At 36.2% G+C, this 20,492-nt stretch overlaps 1 protein-coding gene and 1 pseudogene across 1 annotated transcript; both read right to left on the reverse strand.

Annotated features, from left to right (window-relative positions):
* Window positions 1-52: 52 nt before the first annotated feature.
* On the reverse strand, window positions 53-3,575 carry LOC121791714 (annotated as a pseudogene).
* Window positions 3,576-7,749: 4,174 nt separating this feature from the next.
* On the reverse strand, window positions 7,750-13,078 carry LOC121791713 (auxin response factor 2B-like). Its single transcript, XM_042189571.1, has 15 exons — window positions 12,660-13,078; window positions 12,455-12,573; window positions 12,044-12,139; window positions 11,871-11,927; window positions 11,614-11,769; window positions 11,439-11,523; window positions 11,189-11,279; window positions 10,953-11,117; window positions 10,563-10,682; window positions 10,403-10,478; window positions 10,124-10,295; window positions 9,079-10,019; window positions 8,806-8,996; window positions 8,498-8,678; window positions 7,750-8,237 (listed from the first exon to the last, which is right to left on the reverse strand). Exons 1-14 carry the CDS (start codon window positions 12,748-12,750, stop codon window positions 8,513-8,515), a joined length of 2,526 nt encoding a protein of 841 aa, XP_042045505.1. The 5' UTR covers window positions 12,751-13,078; the 3' UTR covers window positions 7,750-8,237; window positions 8,498-8,512.
* Window positions 13,079-20,492: the final 7,414 nt, after the last annotated feature.

The raw sequence follows: 20,492 nt of genomic DNA on the forward strand, positions 1-20,492 counted from the left end.
AATTCACCAAGACACAAGATAGACAGTTTGATCATAAAATCATGTCACGGACCTGGGCTTGTAATAACAGTGAACATGGTTTGGTCTGAATAGCATGCCAAGCTGTTGCAAGGATACGAGATGCATGCTGTGGCTAGATTATGACAGATGATGGAACATTACCCTGTTGTCTCATGGCACGCCTCACTCCAGCACGCAGTTCTCCATTCTCACCTCTGCAAGTTTGTTACTCATTAGTGATATAATGAATAAACACCATATATCAATATCTAGAGCAGCATCACACCTCAAAATATGAAGGCATCCCAGCAACCAGCCTCTTAGAACTAACAAAGACACTCAAACCACTCTGAAGAAGGTGCCTGCGTGGTTGACCTGGCATTCCACAACTAAAAATTAGTGCTATTGCCCCCCACAAAGTGAGCATTTTACATTTCAAAATGAAAAAATTATATCTGTGAACTTATAGCATATGGTTTGCATTCAGTTCTATATCTGGTTTTAAAACTGTGAACTTAGTTTTGTTGCAAATTTATGTACCACGAAATATGTGCCTGAATCGCCACTCTTGTCCATGCAAATCTTTGGCCACTAACTCCTGGGTTGGAGGTTGCCGTGAACATGTCCTATCATAGGAGACAAAACCTTATTATTAACATTAAAAATGAGCCGCAACATAATAATAACTTCATATAGTTCAGGAGGATTCATCCTAACCAGTGGTGGCAAACATTCATCAGCATGCCGTCTGAGGACCGAGAATCCACCATGAGTGCTAGTATCTGATGCAGTAAGAGTTTTACAAAAAGAATAGACACGGAGATGTGGTGGAGAAGGAGGAGGTGGTTCTTTCCTCTCTGCATTTTCATCTTGCTGCAACAGAAAATTAATTACTACTACAAAATAACCCAAGTAAATTATAATAAAATACGGAAATTCATAAAATGTAGATTATACAACAGGTTTTTTCTTTTTTGGTTCTAAAATAAAACTTAGATTCCGTGAGTGTACTGGACTTTTTTTTTGTTCCGATTTTGGGAGAGACGCATGACCCTCAAGCGTCTTTCTAACGACGCACAACCATCATGCGTCTTAGGTAGAGACGCATCTCCCTCTTGCGTCTCTTAACCTATATATATGAAACCATTCTTGGTTGTTTCTCTTTTAAAGAAACATCCTTGAATGTTTTATGTTTCACTGTCGATGTGGGACAAAATCATTCTTGGTTGTTTCTCTTTTATAGAGACATCGATGAATGTTTTATGTTTCACTTTCGATGTGGGATAAAATCATTCTTGGTTATTTCTCTTTTATAGAGATATCCATGAATGTTTTATGTTTCATTTTCGATGTGGGATAAAATCATTCTTAGTTGTTTCTCTTTTATAGAGACATCATTGAATGTTTTATGTTTCACTTTCGATGTGGGACAAAATCATCTTTGGTTGTTTTATGTTTTATAGATACATCCAACACTTTTGCCTTTCTTATGATCATCATTTATCACATCCAACACTCTTATTTTATAGAATATTATTTTATTTTCTAACAGCCTCAAAATTCTTACCATCAAATATATTTTTTAATTAAAAATATTGGATGATTTTTAATAAAATAATTTAGCAATTGCACGCGGTGTGAGTTTATTTGTAATCAAGGACGAAAAATTAGTTGATTTTTATGGGATTTTTTTATAAAGGTGCCAAAAATAAATTACTAATTTCTCTTGAATTAATCTATTTTCAATAATTTTTTAATCACAAATGAACTCCTCTATGCTTAACTTTAGAATTCTTATAAGATGGACGCCAACAAATTAAAGAAGATGCATTTCTCCAAAAAAGATTTTGTCCCACATCAAAAGTGAAACATAAAATATTCAAAGATGTCTCTAAAAAAGAAAAATAACCAAGAATGGTTTTGTCCCACATCGAAAGTGAAACATAAAATATTCAAGGATGTCTCTACAAAAGAGAAACAATCAAGAATGATTTTGTCCCACATCGAAAGTGAAACATAAAACATTCAAGGATGTCTCTATAAAAGAGAAACAACCAAGAATGATTTTATCCTACATCGAAAGTGAAACATAAAACATTCAAGGATGTTTCTATAAAAGAGAAACAACCAAGAATTGTTTCATATATATGGGTTAAGAGACGCATGAGGGAGATGCGTCTCTCCCTAAGACGCATGATGGTTGTGCGTCGTTAAAAAGACGCATGACCCTTATGCGTCTCCCTTAAAGACGCATCTCCGTCATGCGTTTCATTAAAAAGAGACGCATGAGGATCATGCGTCTCTCCCAAAATCGGAACAGAAAAAAAAGTCCAGTACACTCACGGAATCTAAGTTTTATTTTAGAACAAAAAAAGAAAAAACCCATTATGCAACACAGATAAAACTTACATTTGCTTCAGGCATCAAGGTAATCTGAGCAAACACTTCATCAGTATCCGCTTCAGCCTAATCACCAGAAAAGCACATTATCCCGGTCAGAAAACCTTTAAACATATTGTATACGAACCCGAAATTCCAATAGCTCAATTTATAAGTATTCACGAATAATAACTACGGAGTACCTTCAAAAGGACATTAACCACTCGGCAAAGGATCTTGGGAGGAAGATTGTACACTGGCATCTGCTGGTCCGAGCTCTGATTTGTCGATGCCTCCACCTACAACCATGAATCCACAAACAATAAGCAGAGAGCTAAATAAATACCTGATTACCTTCCCAGTTAGGAAAAACTAACAAATGTTTAAGATAAAAAAAAAGGAAACCCTTATTCAAACACCCCTGAGAGATGTTTCAACCAGACAAAAATTTCAGTTCCAAAACCGCCGGAATATAACTAAATTTCACATGTGAGTGTCATAAATCTCAAAATAAACTAAATAAACTTAAATCATGAGTTAATTAGATCAACTAAAGCCCTAGATACCAGTCAATTTCCCCCTAAAAAATGAAAACAGAAGAAAAGGGAGAAAACCTGTTCGATGTGCCCCTGTGGGAAGTAGAAAACAAGTTCATTTTCGCGCGGCACCGTCACCAGCGGCCCCGCACACGCCTTCCATAGCTCTGTGTACAACGCTCTCTCAGCATCCACCGCTACCAAAGCGAAAAAAGCAAATTCAGAAAGCCGAGAAACACGAGCAACGCAAAATCAAAACCGTGAATAATACATCAGGAATTACCTCTCCCGGCGTCGGAATTCATGTTCCCCGGCGCGGGATCGGCACCGCCGACGTCGTTACACCCTTTGATCAAAACCTCGGGAGAATCCATTGGTTCAGGCGCCTTAATTCATGACAGCCAGATCTCTCATCTCACAGCAAAATACCACCGGGAAACAAGCGGAATAGGGCAAAATTCGGGACAATTATGCGCTAGCAGTGAGGGTTATAAACGGCAAGTGTAACAAAAATTGAGAGGAATTGTTATGAGATATTTTCAGTGGAGTTCGTGTGGAGGTGTAGTGAGGATATGTTGAAGCATGGGGAGCTTAAAAGGTGTGGAATTCACTGTAAACTAATAGTAGTAGTTGATGAGAGAGGAACTGTAGAGAGAGGAACTGTAGAATGATGGGTCATGGGCTTCAGGACAACCACACCGATTTAAACGGGTTATGTTTCCAGCATGAGCATCTCCAATAGGTTAGGACGTCAAATAGCCTTCAAGTTTCCAGCCTGAGCATCTCCAATAGGTTAGGACGTCAAATAGCCTTCAAATAGCCTTCACACTGCCACATCATCAGCACTACAATTCTCCTGCCAAATCAGCTTGCCACATCAACTGGACATCAAATAGCCCTCACATAGCCTTCACACTACCTATCCACATCACTAATAACAATTATATAATTTAATTTACACTCGTATCAACATACGGAATTTAATTTACGAGACAAATACGGAAAATTCGAATAATAATATTAAAATTTAAAAAGTACATTAATTTTAAAAAAAAAGTACAATAATGAAAAAAATTACATTTAAAAAATTACATAAATTTGCATAAAAACTAACGCCTTACAATCCTCCGCGCCCACAACTCTTCAACTAAATCCTTTTGCAGTCGAATATGAGCCTCCGTCTGACGCATGTCGGCATGTGCTTGGAGGAGGGCTTCTTCATCGTGCGGTACCCCACCTCGTACGTTGGCGGTGGTGACGCCGTGGCTTGGACCTGGTTCATTATCGTCGGTGGCCCAATCAGTTAGTTGTACACCTTCATCTTCGACGATCATGTTGTGCATGATAATACAGACGTACATCTTCGAGGTGCCGCCGGCTGCATATAACTCTGCATCCATCGATCAACCTCACGGCTCGTATAGGCATCTAGCTCTTCGTTCATCATACACTCGTACTCATCCGCATCCCCACCACTACCACCGGCATTACTCATTTCTTAAAATGATCTTGAACAGAAAGTAAGGTAGAGAGAATACTCGTTAAAACAAGTGGTGCGAATGAAAATGAGGTTCAACGCGCGTATATATAGTGTTTTCGAAAAATAAAAAAAAATAAAATTTAAATCCGACGCCGGTTTGGCGCCGATCCGGGACGCACAATGGCGCCCGTGAGGATCGGCGTCGGAACCGGCGTCAGCGCGTGAATCGGCATGGCGATGCCGATTTTGACGCCGATTTCGCCGACGCCGGTTCCAATGGTTCGGCGTCAAACCGGCGTCGGCGAAAAATCGGCGTCGCGGTGGTGACGCCGGTTATTGGAGATGCTCTAAGGCATCAGCAGTGGGGCGCTCTAAGGCGCGCCTTATGACACGCCACGTCATCAGTTTTATCCTCTTACCTCCCCACCTGTAGTGGGGCGCCCTAAGGCGCGTCCTATGGCGCGCCACATCATCATTTTATTATTTTCTTTAATTAATTTAAATGTTTTCAAATAACAAGTAACGAATAAATAAAAAACCTCTAAATAATAAATGGCGACGCATTAATAAAAAAAAGTTACACCATTCAACTTACAAAAAAAAAAAAACTAAGTCTGTGCAATTCCAAACTTTCGACGCAGCTCATCGATTAATGCCCAGAGATATTCGGCTTCGTCGGGGTCGGTACACTTCTTGAGGGTCTTGTGCGTCTGTAATAACGTACTCGCCATCGACGATGTTGCCAACTACTCAAACGCGGTGGCCGTCTGGGTAGGGAGTGTTTTCGGAAACGAAGATGGGTTTGCAGCGGTCGCGGCCGCCTTCCCCTTGGCCTTTGCAGCCTTGACGCCGGGAGGACACCGGTGTGCCGGAACTCCCTTCATCCACGTACGTCTGGTTGAGGTCAACCGGGTGATTGTCGCTGCCGCTGCTCGTGTAATCATTAGCTTCGGTGGTCTTCATCCTCTTCGGCAAACCAGTGTGCAGAATTCCACCTTGGAACTTCTGCTTGTCCCTCAAGAACGTCCAGATGGCCTCGTGCTTGAAGTCGCCGTACATCGACCGGTACGACAACAGCGCTTTAGCGCGCACGTCACTCAAGCTCTCGCCGCTCCCCTGTGCCCGCGTGAACTTCTCGAACTCCGCCGCGTACAAGTTCACTTGCTTCTTCACTTGATCCCAGTGCTTGCGGAGTTGCTCACGTTTGCGCTTGTACGCGGTCGGCGGCTTGGCCTCATTGTAGAGGCCGGCGATGCGCTCCCAGTACGCGCCCTGCCTCTGGTTGTTCGCGAAAATCGGGTCTTCCGATATATCTACCGAACACCGGGCCAAAATAAGGGTTTCGGCGTCGGTGTAGTTCGTACGGCCGGGGGCGTACTCATCGCAATTTCCGGGATGCGGTTGCGGCGAGTTCGGGATCGGCCGCTGCGGCGTCACGGCGGGAGGGAGCGCTTGGTCGGTTTGGAGACGGCTCCATGTCAGACAACCCGTACGATTCCGTACTGAAATCGGGATCGTACTGGGTGTCGGCGTCGAACGAACGATATTCGCCGGGTTCTGTACCCGACCAACGCCCCTCTCCGCTAAACATAGGACTATTGGGACTTGGATCCATTTCGTAGTAATTATGTAAATGTAATAAGTTTCAAAAGTGAAATCGTGAAATGAAATTACAAATGAACTCTATTTATAAAAAAACGAAACTGCGTGCCATCGTCCGCGTTGCCCACAGTGGCCGGACGATGGTGTATAGTCCACGGCCATCGTCCGCGTAGGCCGCAATGGGGCGGACGATGGCGCGGACGATCCGCACCCTTAGTATAGGGTGCGACGATCGTCCGCGGCCTATGTCACGCACCCGCAATGGGGCGGACGATGCGCGCCATCGGGCGTGCCATCGTCCGCCCCATTGCGGATGGCCTTAGTTTATTCATTTTTTAAACTTTTCAACGCAGGACTAGTCGGATTCTGCGGATTCGGTATTAAATCAAAAAAAAATTAAGAATAAAATTATTTCATTTTTTATATACTACTTTTTATTAGTTAGTCAAAAACTAGTAAGATTAGTTACTTTAATAATAGACTGCAAATGAAATGAATTGAATTGAATTAAATTAAATTAAATTAAATTTATGGCATTTATTGAGTGATGATTCTAACTTCTAACTTTGGATTTCCTGGAAAAATTATGTACTCCATTTTGTCGTTCAAAATATATAAAAACGATTTTTATTATCATAGTCGACTTCTAGCTTAATAAATTGTACTAATATTAAAAATATGTGTACAAGACAGCTAGCTAGAAAAATAAATATGAAGCCCCAAATTGTTATGTCATTAATGTAGTGTACGTGAGACAAAGACGCATTAACATTTTATAAATATCATTATTAAACGAAGAAAAGAAAATTTTTCATTAGTAGGTTTGGTTGGCTAATTAATAGCTAAATATACATATTCCGATGTGCCTAATTCTTCATAATTTTCGGTCTCCCCCTAAATCGGTAAGGTGGTCCTACGTATAAGTCAATTGTAGTTGTATCTTTAAATACATATGATACTTATAAACCACTACAAATTAAGTAAAATAATATAAATAGAAATTAAGGTCTAGGGTTGTTTACAATTAGAATGGATTTGTTTAGCAGAAGAAAAACAATACTATAAAACATTTGTAAATTAGCAAGAATACTTTTTGATATTTCAGAAAAAAAGAGGGTAGGAAAAATGTTAACAACAACGAAACATCTAAATATAAAAAATAATTATAAAATCTTGATAGCGAATTACCAATTCTCGCTTAAGCATATGATAACTAATTGCCGAAGGCCAAAAACATTATAATTATAATCCTAACAAATTTGAAGTACCCATTCATAGAAGATACAGAACTATAAATAAAGAAGTCAACAGCATCAAACGATCAAATAATTAAATGTACCGTAGTAATTTACTTTTATCAAATTAAATAATACTCCATAAGCTTAAAAATTAAGTAGATGTTGTATAACTATTAAGATTTAAAAAATAAGGGTATTGTTTTCTGATCAACCTCTGTTTGCATCTAATTTCACTCTTATACGCATATTTAACTTGTAGACACAACTTTTTCTTTAAAAATAAAAACGACAATTGCCAAAACTGTCTCTACGGAAAATATAATTAAAAATAACAAATCTTAATGCCTTCCAATATTTTACTTCTACAATTGCCGTTGTATCACATATTTCATTCACTTTCCAATCTACTCAATTCATTCATACGAAGCCATAAAATAATCAAACACCTTTATTTCTAAATTGCTAAAATTGATTTACTCATCAACATGACTAACTTAAAAGACACTCAGGGGCATTTAAGTAAAGTATGATTGGGTAAGATTAAAACAGCTGACCAATTCTTGAAATAAATTTAACATTGTGCAGATTAAAACCAGATCACAAACTATTTAGCTGTACATGAGTGCAGATATAATATGTACTCACCTCGTAGGCCAACCAGATTTATAGTAATGCCGGCAACACACTATATACCCCTACACATTAAACCACCAATTCTGCAGGAACAAACCCTTAACTATTCTTCTGCATTACATCCATGCTGCAGATTTTTCGACTGGCGCCTATTTACAGAGGTTGAACATCTGGTGGCACATACCAATCTAATATAATGTCAAACACATTATGTACCAAGGGATCCAAAATTGAAATTTCTTAGGTGTATCTATATATAAGAGCATCTGGTCGTCATGCTGAAGGGACTCCACTCACATCTCACCATTCAACTTTTCCCAGGATTCAACGGTCAGATGGAATATACAGTCACACCATGATTCAACACACCTGTAAGAGAGCATTATTAGTGGTGATTGAGAAATCAATCATCAATAGACAACAAAGATACGTTGAAGCATCGCCTCCAATTACCAACTCACCCGCATAAACAAGGGGAAAAAAATCAACTTAAGTAAAGGGAAGAAAAATAGAATCATAGGAGTACACATATGCTTTCATGTTCAAGAACACATGCGCACAAAAGGACTGACATGCTAGAAAAGGCGGTAATTTGAAAAGGAAGTTCCTGTAGAGGACAAAAACATTACCAGGATAGAGCATAACTAATAGTCATCTGGGCTCAATGATGGAAAACTCTGGACATTAGCATCTACACCGTCTGCGAAAGATGAAGTGTCCTCCCCCTTTGAGTGTAAGGTCCCTGGGTTCATACGTAGCATTTCCTCTTTTGTAAGGATTAAGAGCTTGCGGACTATGCAACAAAACTCCCTGTTTTCAACCAGAGAGCAGATGATATGAACATACAACAATATATTAAATGAAATTCAATGAAATCAGCATTCTCAAGACAAACTTAAAAAATTAAATCTATGACCTGTTCCAGGTAATATCTTACCCCCAAGGATCATCTCCAACAAGCATCATGTCATCCTCGTCATCAGTGTACACAACTAGCCAATTCTTGTTCCTAGCCTTGAGTTCGCCCCCAAATTCGAAGAGATCATCCAATTCAGATATCAATTCATCATAATTGTTAAATTTGGCCAGATCCACAGACCTACCAAGGGCGGACCCTTGCTTTTGAACCTGAAATCATGAGACTCTCAGAAAAGGAGAAGTGAATATAAAACATTCATGCAAAAAGAAATATCAAGTTTCAGATGAAAACCTTGGTGCAACTCCTGGATGAACCAGAATGACCTTTGGTTTCTCTCTCTGTTCCTGAAGGAGGGAAGGACGGGAATTGATTCTCTTGCTCGCCAGCAGCAACTCCATGATCTCCTGCTTTCAATCCCTTTGATTGATCAGACTTTTGATCCAATTCAAATGCAGGGAATTGATGAGAATGTCCAGAGTTTGGAGTAAAACCAGGTGAGTTTAGCACATTTCTATTTGAGATTTCTGGTTCTGAAGGTGCAGATTTACTTATGAGGGGAATACCAAAGAGCTTGCAGTTCCCTTCCTTTTGCTTCATGGTATCTTGTTTCTCTGCAAATACAGGCTTCGGCATCAACTCTCTAGGCTGAGAAGTTCTCATTTGAAGGTATGTTGAAACAGGAGGGGGCATAGACCAGTTTGCTCCTTGATTGTCACCTCTAAGATCATTAATCATGGAAAAGTCTCTAAAGGCTCCATGTCTACTATCTCCACGAGCAAGAAAAGAAGTGTCAGTTCCTTGAACATGATTCTTTGTACTAGAATCCATTGGATTAAATGAGAGACCAGAAGGCATTATCGACCAAATATTCCCCATTAAGCTAAACTTTGCATCGCACTCCTGTGTCTGTCGCTTAGGATTTGATTGATTGCCAATAGGCATACTGAAATCACGGTGTGCATTAGTTTTTGAGCCAAATCCTGATAACAGATCTGTAAATGACGACTCTGGGCGCCCTAAAGGTGACCAGTTATCTGCTCCATATCTTCTTGAAGCAGAAACATCAATCTTCTCTTCCTCTAATGTTGGCTTCCACAAATACGACTTTTCAGGGGAGTCCAATTCAATGCTCTCAGAGAAAGGGCTTCTCAAGGTCGATGATTCTTGACCTTGCAAGACCCTTGGGAACCCATGGTTAGCAGGTGCAGGGTCAGCAGTCATCTTTGTAGGACCTGTATTGCACAACAGATGATTAAGATATCCACTCAACAGCTGATAAATCACAAAATATAGCTCTCACAGAAGTTTCTCATGCAGAGAGAACAGAAAAACCGACCTTCCCTAGTAAGCACAGAGGTTTCAGACGATGAGGGTAGGACACTTGATCGAGGCCTTTTAGGTCTGGGCACTGGAACCGGATTTAATACAGGAGGAGAAAGTGTGTGTTCTATTTTCCAGGGTGAAACTCTCTCAGGTCGAACAATTGCTGAAGTTTCGTCCCACCGCACCTTAACAAAGAAAAATGCAATAAACTTACCAAAATGATAGGGTAAAAAATTAATAATGTGATAGCTAGTCTTGAATCCTAGTCGTTATTAGAGGACCAATCATATACCTTAAGGCATCTCCATTTAGAATCTTTCCATCTATTTGGATCTGCATCCTCAGAACCAACAATAGTTCCAGTAAACCTACGTAATCAACATCAGAATAAAATTTTCACTCAAGTTCAATGAATTCTTGTCAATGTCACAAATGCTAACATGCTCCCCTACCTCTGTTCTGGAGCTTCTTCACCTTCAAATCTCATTTTGAATCGCATTCCTATTGAATAATTTTGTTTAATGGACTCCATGTATTGATTATAAGGAACAATAAATTCAGCTGGGCTAGTCCTGTAGCAGATAAAAGACATTGTAAGGACATTGAATTAGCATCCTTACTGATCACACGCACAAGAAATCTACGTTTAATCAACACTCAACAAAGGTGACGAGATAAATAATCTCTCTACAAAAAGGAAAACAAGACAGAAATCATAAACACTCGGCTGCTTCTACAGAGTAACACTCAAATGCTTTACTCTAACAAATCAGCAGAAACGTGAATGGGGGAATTCACCAAGACACAAGATAGACAGTTTGATCATAAATTATGTAACGTACCTGGGCTTGTAATAAACAGTGAACATGGTATTGGTCTGAATAGCATGCCAAGCTGTTGCAAGGACACCAAGATGCATGCTGTGGCTAGATATGACAGATGATGGAACATTACCCTGTTGTCTCATGGCACGCCTCACTCCAGCACGCAGTTCTCCATTCTCACCTCTGCAAGTTTGTTACTCATTAGTGATATTATGAATAAACATCATAGATCAATATCTAGAGCAGCATCACACCTCAAAAATATGAAGGCATCCCCAGCAACCAGCCTCTTAGAACTAACAAAGACACTCCAACCACTCTGAAGAAGGTGCCTGCGTGGTTGACCTGGCATTCCACAACTAAAATTAGTGCTATTGCCCCCCACAAGTGAGAATTTTACATTTCAAAATGAAAATTATATCTGTGAACTTATAGCATATGGTTGCATTCAGTTCTATATCTGGTTTTAAACTGTGAACTTAGTTTTGTTGCAAATTTATGTACCACGAAATATGTGCCTGAATCGCCACTCTTGTCCATGCAAATCTTTGGCCACTAACTCCTGGGTTGGAGGTTGCCGTGACATGTCCTATCATAGGAGACAAAACCTTATTATTAACATTAAAAATGAGCCGCAACATATAATAATTTCATATAGTTCAGGAGGATTCATCCTAACCAGTGGTGGCAAACATTCATCAGCATGCCGTCTGAGGACCGAGAATCCACCATGAGTGCTAGTATCTGATGCAGTAAGAGTTTTACAAAAAGAATAGACACGGAGATGTGGTGGAGAAGAAGGAGGTGGTTCTTTCCTCTCTGCATTTTCATCTTGCTGCATCAGAAAATTAATTACTACTACAAAATAACCCAAGTAAATTATAACAAAATACGGAAATTCATAAAATGTAGATTATGCAACACAGATAAACTTACATTTGCTTCAGGCATCAAGGTAATCTGAGCAAACACTTCATCAGTATCCGCTTCAGCCTAATCACCAGAAAAGCACATGATCCCGGTCAGAAAACCTTTAAACATATTGTATACGAACCCGAAATTCCAATAGCTCAATTTATAAGTATTCACGAATACTAACTACGGAGTACCTTCAAAAGGACATTAACCACTCGGCAAAGGATCTTCGGAGGAAGATTGTACACTGGCATCTGCTGGTCCGAGCTCTGATTTGTCGATGCCTCCACCTACAAACATGAATCCACAAACAATAAGCAGAGAGCTAAATAAATACCTGATTACCTTCCCAGTTAGGAAAAACTAACAAATGTTTAAGATAAAAAAAAAGGAAACCCTTATTCAAACACCCCTGAGAGATGTTTCAACCAGACAAAAATTTCAGTTCCAAAACCGCCGGAAAATAACTAAATTTCACATGTGAATGTGATAAATCTCAAAATAAACTAAATAAACTAAAATCATGAGTTAATTAGATCAACTAAAGCCCTAGATACCAGTCAATTTCCCCCTAAAAAATGAAAACAGAAGAAAAGGGAGAAAACCTGTTCGATGTGCCCCTGTGGGAAGTAGAATACAAGTTCATTTTCGCGCGGCACCGTCACCAGCGGCCCCGCACACGCCTTCCACAGCTCTGTGTACAACGCTCTCTCAGCATCCACCGCTACCAAAGCGAAAAAAGCAAATTCAGAAAGCCGAGAAACACGAGCAACGCAAAATCAAAACCGTGAATAATACATCAGGAATTACCTCTCCCGGCGTCGGAATTCATGTTCCCCGGCGCGGGATCGGCACCGCCGACGTCGTTACACCCTTTGATCAAAACCTCGGGAGAATCCATTGGTTCAGGCGCCTTAATTCATGACAGCCAGATCTCTCATCTCACAGCAAAATACCACCGGGAAACAAGCGGAATAGGGCAAAATTCGGGACAATTATGCGCTAGCAGTGAGGGTTATAAACGGTAAGTGTAACAAAAATTGAGAGGAATTGTTATGAGATATTTTCAGTGGAGTTCGTGTGGAGGTGTAGTGAGGATATGTTGAAGCATGGGGAGCTTAAAAGGTGTGGAATTCACTGTAAACTAATAGTAGTAGTTGATGAGAGAGGAACTGTAGAGAGAGGAAGAGCTTAAAAGGTGTGGGATTCACTGTTTGCTAATAGTTGATGAGAGAGAAACTATAGAATGATGGGTCATGGGCTTCAGAACAACCACACCGATTTAAACGGGTGATGTTTCCAGTCATAATTTATTCATTTTTTTAAACTTTTTTTATAATAAGAATAAAATTATTTTACTTTTTACTTTGTACTAGTAAAATACGGAGTACTATTTACTTTCATGTTAGGACTGCAATATGTATATTAAATCAAATTGAGGACATTTATGAGTGATGAAACGTTTCTAACTTCTAGCTTCGGATTTCTTGGAAAATTATACTCCATATTGATTAAAGTTGATAATCCCTCCGTCCGTTAGGATTTTTTATTTACCATTTTAATTTATCTATTATTAGGAGACTTAGTTCAATTTTATTACTCCTTCCGTACCATAGAAATAAACTTTTTAGGATCGGCACGGGTTTTAATGTATAATTGGTAAAGTATGAGAGTATAAGAAAAAATAGTTGAAATTGTGTAATGGATTGTGAATAATAAAGGGAAAAGGAGAAAAATGTTTCCATAAATGGATATGGACTATTTCTATGAGACGAACGAAAAAAGAAACATGACTTATTTCTATGAGACGGAAGGAATATAAATTATAGGTATACCTCACTTTCTACTCACTCATTCTACTCACATTCTATTGTAATACTATATAAAAATTGGTTACACATTCTACTATCTTTCTGAGTTTTCTCACCCACTTTTCTATATATTTCTTAAAATTGTCGAACTCAAATGTAACTCTCTATGACAGACGGAGAAAGTAATATTTTGTGAAAGTATTTTAAATTATTTTAGTCAAATTTTTTATTTAAAAATGATTAATAATGATTCCTCATTTACCCTATTGATGACACGAACCCCTTCCCTCTCACCAATTATCATAGTTGACTTCCAGCTTTAAAAAATTGTACAGTATTAAAAATATACAAGACAGCTAGCTAGAAAAATAAATAAATATGAAGCCCCAACTGACATGTCATTAATGTAGTGTACGTGTGACAAAGATGCATTAACATTTTATAAATATCATTTAATGAAGGAAATGAAACTTTTTCATTAGTAGATTTGGTTGCTAATTAAAAGCTAAATATAAATATTATAATATGGGTGTGATCAAATACTAACTTTTTATATTAATAATTAATAACTAAATATCAATTTTATATGTTAAAAATATCAACACAAAGACATAAATTTATCAATCTTTCTTGTGTTGATAAATTATGTTTTTGTGTTGATATTTAAATTTACATGTTGTATTGATATAATTATGTATCTGTGTTGATAATTTTAATACACAGTATTAAAATTTATTAGTTATTATTATAAATTAGTTAGCATACTAACGTAACTCTAGCCTAATTTTCCATTTTCTTCGGTCTCCCCTTAAATTGCCAAGGTGGCCCACGTAGAAGTCAATTGTATTTGTATCTCTAAATAAATGTGATACTTGGAAATTACTACAAATTACATAAAATAATATAATAGAAATTAAGGTCTAGGTTTTTTTACAATTAGAATGGATGTTTAGCCGATGAAAAACAATATAAAACATTTGTAAATTAGCAAGAATACTTTTTGATATTACAAAAAAAAGGTAGAAAAAGTGAGAAACATCTAAAAATCAAAATAATTATAAAATCTTGATAACGAAATTACCGATTATCGCTTAGCATTTCATAACTAATTGTCGAAGGCCAAAAACATTATAATCCTAACAAATTTGAAGTGCCCATTCATAGAAGGTATAGAACTATAAATAAAGCATTCAACAGCATCTAACGATCAAACAATTAATTGTATCATAATTTACATCTATCAATTAATTAAACTGAACTTGCAAATTAAGTAGATGTTGTATAACTATGAAGATTAAAAAATAAGGGTATCTGATCAACCTCTGTTTGCATCTTTTACTCTTATACCCAAATTTAATTTGTAGGTGAAACTTTTTCTTTAAAATTAAAACCGATAATTGCCAAACTAAAACTAATTAGTGGAGTACTATTATTTCACCATTTCAACTGTCTCTATTGAATATATAATTAAAAATAACAAATCTTAGTGCCTTCTAATATTTTACTCCCGTATTTACAATTATATCACATATTTTCATACATTTTAGAATATACTCAATTCATTCATACGAAGCCATAAAATAATCAAACACCTTTATTTCTAAATTTGAAAAATTGATTTACACGTCAATATGACTAGTTTAAAGACACTCTGAGGCATTTAAGTTAAGCAGTAGTATTATAAATTTAATAGAAAGTATTTGAAGGATAAGATTATCTTAAATTAATTAATCCATCAAAGTAAACGGTAAAACAGAATTGATTGTTTTTATATATCTATCAGACTATCATGTAACTTAAAAATGGTTTATATTTGTGTTTTATTTTTAGAGATAAAACCCTACATGATAGTGTTATAGTCATTAAGAGCATCAACATCCGTGCTCTTGCCAACGAGCACGAATATGGGCCCAAACCCACTTTTACTCCCTGCTCTTAGGCAATAGCACAACACTCACATCCGTGATCTTTCGCAAGGACATGCTCAAGGGTCCCACCATTCTATTCTTCAATTTAAATAAAAACATTTCCGCAATATTAAAATGCATTAAAACTAACCGGAATAATATTACAAATTACAAAAAAAATTAAAAATTACATAATTAAAACCCTAAAAATTAAAATTTTCTTCTTTAAAGTTTTAAAAATTAAAAATTACATAATTTAAATCCTAAAAATTAAAAATTACATAATTAAATTCATAAAATTAAAAAAAACTCACTACTCGTGGCCGAATTTCGCCCAAATAGATGATGAATGTGTGTATTTATATATGATTTTGGGATTATTTTTTTAAAAAAAATCAATTTTTTTTTAAAAATGGTAATAAAATCTGTATATTTTTGGGAATCCAATTTTTTTTTTTAATTTTGGTATTATTTTTGTTTTTTAAAAATAAAATAAAATAATAAAATAAAATGACAACAGTCAATAGAAACGCGCCATATCGCCCTGCTCGCTGGCACGGACGTGCTCTTAGCTAAGAGCAGCGCTGTGCCAGCGGCAAGAGCGCAGCGGCAGACAGCTGTACCGTGCCGCTGGCACGGATGGACGGACAACGGTGTGCTCTCCGCTGTGGATGCTCTAATCCCCATCCCCTACAATTCCTTTGTCAAAATATATAAATGCTATTAATAAATTTGAAATGGACTAAAAATATTAAAAATAGATTACGTGTCATATAAAAAGTATTTACTACTATAAGAAGACCGACAAAGTACGAGTACGTAAGATTATAATGGTCCAACTAATTAATTGCGATACAAATAAAGCGGCATTTTAATTTCATCTAACTAATAATTTTCACTCAATAAATGAGTTTTTTGGCCTGAAGCGTAAACAAAATTAAAGTGGCAGATAAATTCAAGAAGAAATAGAAGAAGTATTTGCCATTGCCACCACTTCCTCTAAATAATTACTAGTACTTGCTTTTCGTGGTCCACTTTTTCCTAACAATGTTTTAAGATAGTCGTGCCAAGAAAAGATGTTTCATTTATGCTTTTAGGTAAACTTTTTTATATGTACAAAATTATGTTATAGACTATTAGGATTAGGATTAGGATTAGGATTAGGATTAGGATTAGGATTAGGATTAGGATTAGGATTAGGATTAGGACTAAGATTAAATACAAAATTTATAAACGTAAACACTAAAAATATGTAAATTTAGTTAACGTAAACACTATAGTACATGTTTTATTAGCACTAAAATACTACAGTAAATGTGTAGTGTTATTCTAATACAATTTAAAATTACATGAGTGTCGGAGTATAAGTCAAGGATTGCTTTAAGCAATTAAATAGAAATAAACAGTAATAATTAAAGATAATAAACAAAAAAATAGGGATTTTGAACAGTTAACTAAGGAGATGCTATGATGTTGATTTTATTAATTTTTTATATAGCTCAGTTATAAATACAACTTCTAATTATAACTTAAGTTATTCCCTCCGTCCCATAAAGTTTGTCCCATTTTATCATTTTCGTCTGTCCCACAAAATTTGTCCCAATTCAAATCTTTTCAAAAATAAACATTAAATACACCCTCAATATCCTCAATTTGGGACCCTTATTCCACTACACACTTTCATTTAATACAAAGTCAAACAATTTCTTAAAACTCGTGCCGAGTCAAACTGAGACAAACTTTGTGGGACGGAGGGCGTATATGATATGATTCTCGTGGTTCGATTGATGAAATAAGGATTTTGCAAAGAACGCGTTGCGGGATGAATCGACAGTTTGATAAGTTGTGGATGGAATGATTGACGCCACAAAAAGAAGTTTCAAGTTAGTTTACTAAGTTAGATAAAAATCTCCATGAATTGTTAAATTGAAGAGAAATCTCAAGAGAGATAAAAGTAACAAAAAATATTAATGATAAAAGTTGAATTTTGCGATCCATTATAGTGAAGCCTTTATATAGACATGAATTCTTAGACATAAAAGAAATAATCTAAAAATAAAGTAAACTTAAAGAAAACCTTGTTGGGAACCCGGTGGTGCACATCCGAATTCCACATTAGTATAATATTGTTTGCTTTGGGCAAAGCCCTCACGGTTTTACTCTTGGGGTACTCCCCAAAAGGCTTCATACTAATGGAGTTGGTGAAGCCCATTTATATGCTTGCAACTCTTGTCCATTCTCCGATAGTGGGATATGGTTTGCTATACCACAATCCTCCCCTCAAACAAGACCACATGCCTACACCCCATGTTACAGGTCCATAGGTTACCACAGGTCTTAGTCGAGCTCACGCAGAGACATCAAAGAACTTGCAAGCGCAACCACCGAACCCCGAGCCACACATACCCAGGCCTGAACCAGGGCTTTGATACACTATTGGGTATCGGTGGTGCACACCCAAACTCCACATTAGTATGATATTGTCTGCTTTGGGCAAAGCACTCACGGTTTTGCTCTTGGGGTACTCCCAAAATGCCTCATACTAATGGAGTTGGGGTAGTCCATTTATATGCTTGCAACTCTTGTCCATTATCTGATGTGGGATATGGTTTGCTTTACCACAAACCTAATAATTAAAAGAAAAGAATATCAAAATAAACATCAAAATAACGTAATTAAAAGAAAACAAATTAAAACTAATTAATGTCGTACTATGTTTTGCACCATTCTTCATTTCTTCAAAAGGTCTGACTTCTTTATCATGACCAAAATACTTACTTATTCATAATCTCACTCACTAACTTGTCTTGTTTCAGTCCTCTGACATGCAAGTTAAGTCCCTCTTTTACCTTGCTTGGACATATTGGGAAACTCATGACCTCACTGCTCTTATTTATTCCATATGTCCCAATAGTTTCAGCCTCTCTTTATTTAGATTAACAAATCATTATCGGTTCTTTATCAACCAAAAATTACATTTTAATACCTAAAATTATTGTTTTTTTCATTATCACGTCACAAACTAACGAAAAAGACAATCAAATACCCAAGCTAAGTTTCGACAACGAAACACTAATTCTAATCTTAACCAAATAATCTCACATCTAATAATTACCACTTATCTGCATATTTTTGGTTGAGATTGGACTTAATTTCGACATGTAATGCAGGATATTTGTTGCTGAAAAACAAATCCGATGACACAATTGTTAAATGATTGATAATTTGAGTTTGCAATTGTTGTAACCTTAAAATTGGAACATAATTGTACAAAGTGAATAATTTGAATATCAATATATAATTTCTCCTTATTTAACATCTCACTCATTTTCATGTAATTATATATCAAAGAGAATAATAAATAAAGAAAGAAAGAAAGAAAAGGATGTAAAGGGGAAAAATCCTTAGTAAAGAAGCGGCCAAACACATCAAAAAAGCTTTGAAAAATTGACCTTCATTGATTGCCGTTTTCATTTATACCCATTAGATTTGGTGTGGTGTGGTGTGGTGATTGGCTAGTCTTTTTCTTTCTCAAATTTACTTATAGAATTTGTAATTATCAAGTAATTTATTGACTTACTCGGGGCACACGTGTCTTTTCACATAGAATAAATGGATAAGGATGGTCGAACAACTTTCTTACAATTCGTAATTATCTTAAATTGGTGAGAAGTGAGGACTTATTTAGAATAGTTTTTATATTAGTATGTGTATGTATTGAAGTCGTGTGTGATATGTTTGTTCAATTCAAATATTGGACTTTCGAAATTCAATCGCGAGTTCACATTTCAATCAATTAAATCGTTATAATAAAATTATTAGCAGAAACCAGGAAATGATAATTGTAAGATTTTGATCCTGTGATTCTATCTATCTCAAATAATTACCAGTTCTTTTTTTTTGGTAATTCTATTGTGGTTGTACATTTCATTAATATGAGTGCCATTTTGATCCATAAAAGATCCTCCACTATCACAAATAAATTGATAAAAAAAAAGTATTTCGTTTAGTCAAAATACACTTTGTCTAATAGACTCCACTACAACATCAGCAAAGATGTGAGTTAGTCGTTTTGAGTGAAGCATGAAAAGGTAGAGTTCACAAATTAGGAAATAAATGTGCTTCCACTCAATCTTGTAGTAGTAGTACCATTTTACTTGTATAATCTTTTCCTATCAATTTGTAGATCTGTACATTGAGGAGAACAATAACTCAATCACATTTTGGGAAAATATTTCTTGAATTAAAAGATTTTCATTTGGCACGAGGGTACTTTTCGATTGCGTTTAAATTAGAAGTAGATTTTATGTGGAAAATGATACCAGTAATTACTATGTGAGATAATTCGTTTAAGGTATCATATTTACCATGAAAAATTATGTGTATTTCTTTGTTTTGATCAAATTTAAGATTCGTTACTTTCTAAAAGATTTAACATGAATATATCAAATGGAAAAAATATACTAGTAATACAATATTTTCTAGAAAGCACATCTTTATCATAAAAAGTGATTAAAATTTAACTCATTTTTTTCGCATTTGTATCTGTTTGTCAATATCTACCTAACTTTTGATATATTGTAATGCCTCGACTTATTAGATTCTAAATATGTACAAGTGCAATATGTATATTTGAGGGCAAAAACCATGGTATAATAACATTGAGATATAATACAAAAATGATGATAGTAATCAATGTATTAACTAATCGGTGGAATAGTGTGGTTAATATGCAAGACCAAAAATCTTAGGTTCGAGTTTATTAAAATATAAAGGTTAATATGTATACTTATATAATAGTGAGATATAGTAGAAAAATCATGTGAGAAAAAAAAATATGGTAGAATGATTAATGTGTAAGATCAAAGGTTTGAAATTCAAATTAATTGAGATATAATGGTTAACGTGTAACAAATACTACTACT

The sequence above is a fragment of the Salvia splendens genome, unplaced genomic scaffold (assembly GCF_004379255.2).
Source record: "Salvia splendens isolate huo1 unplaced genomic scaffold, SspV2 ctg88, whole genome shotgun sequence".
Classification (NCBI taxonomy): Eukaryota; Viridiplantae; Streptophyta; class Magnoliopsida; order Lamiales; family Lamiaceae; genus Salvia; species Salvia splendens.

Coding starts and splice junctions, on each gene's coding strand:
- LOC121791713 (XM_042189571.1), bottom strand. CDS start 12,750: ATGGATTCTCCCGAGGTTTTGATCAAAGGGTGTAACGACGTCGGCGGT. Junction 10,296..10,402: donor CTAAATGGAGATGCCTTAAG/GTATATGATTGG, acceptor TTCTTTGTTAAG/GTGCGGTGGGACGAAACTTC. Junction 8,679..8,805: donor GTTGGAGATGATCCTTGGGG/GTAAGATATTAC, acceptor GGTTGAAAACAG/GGAGTTTTGTTGCATAGTCC.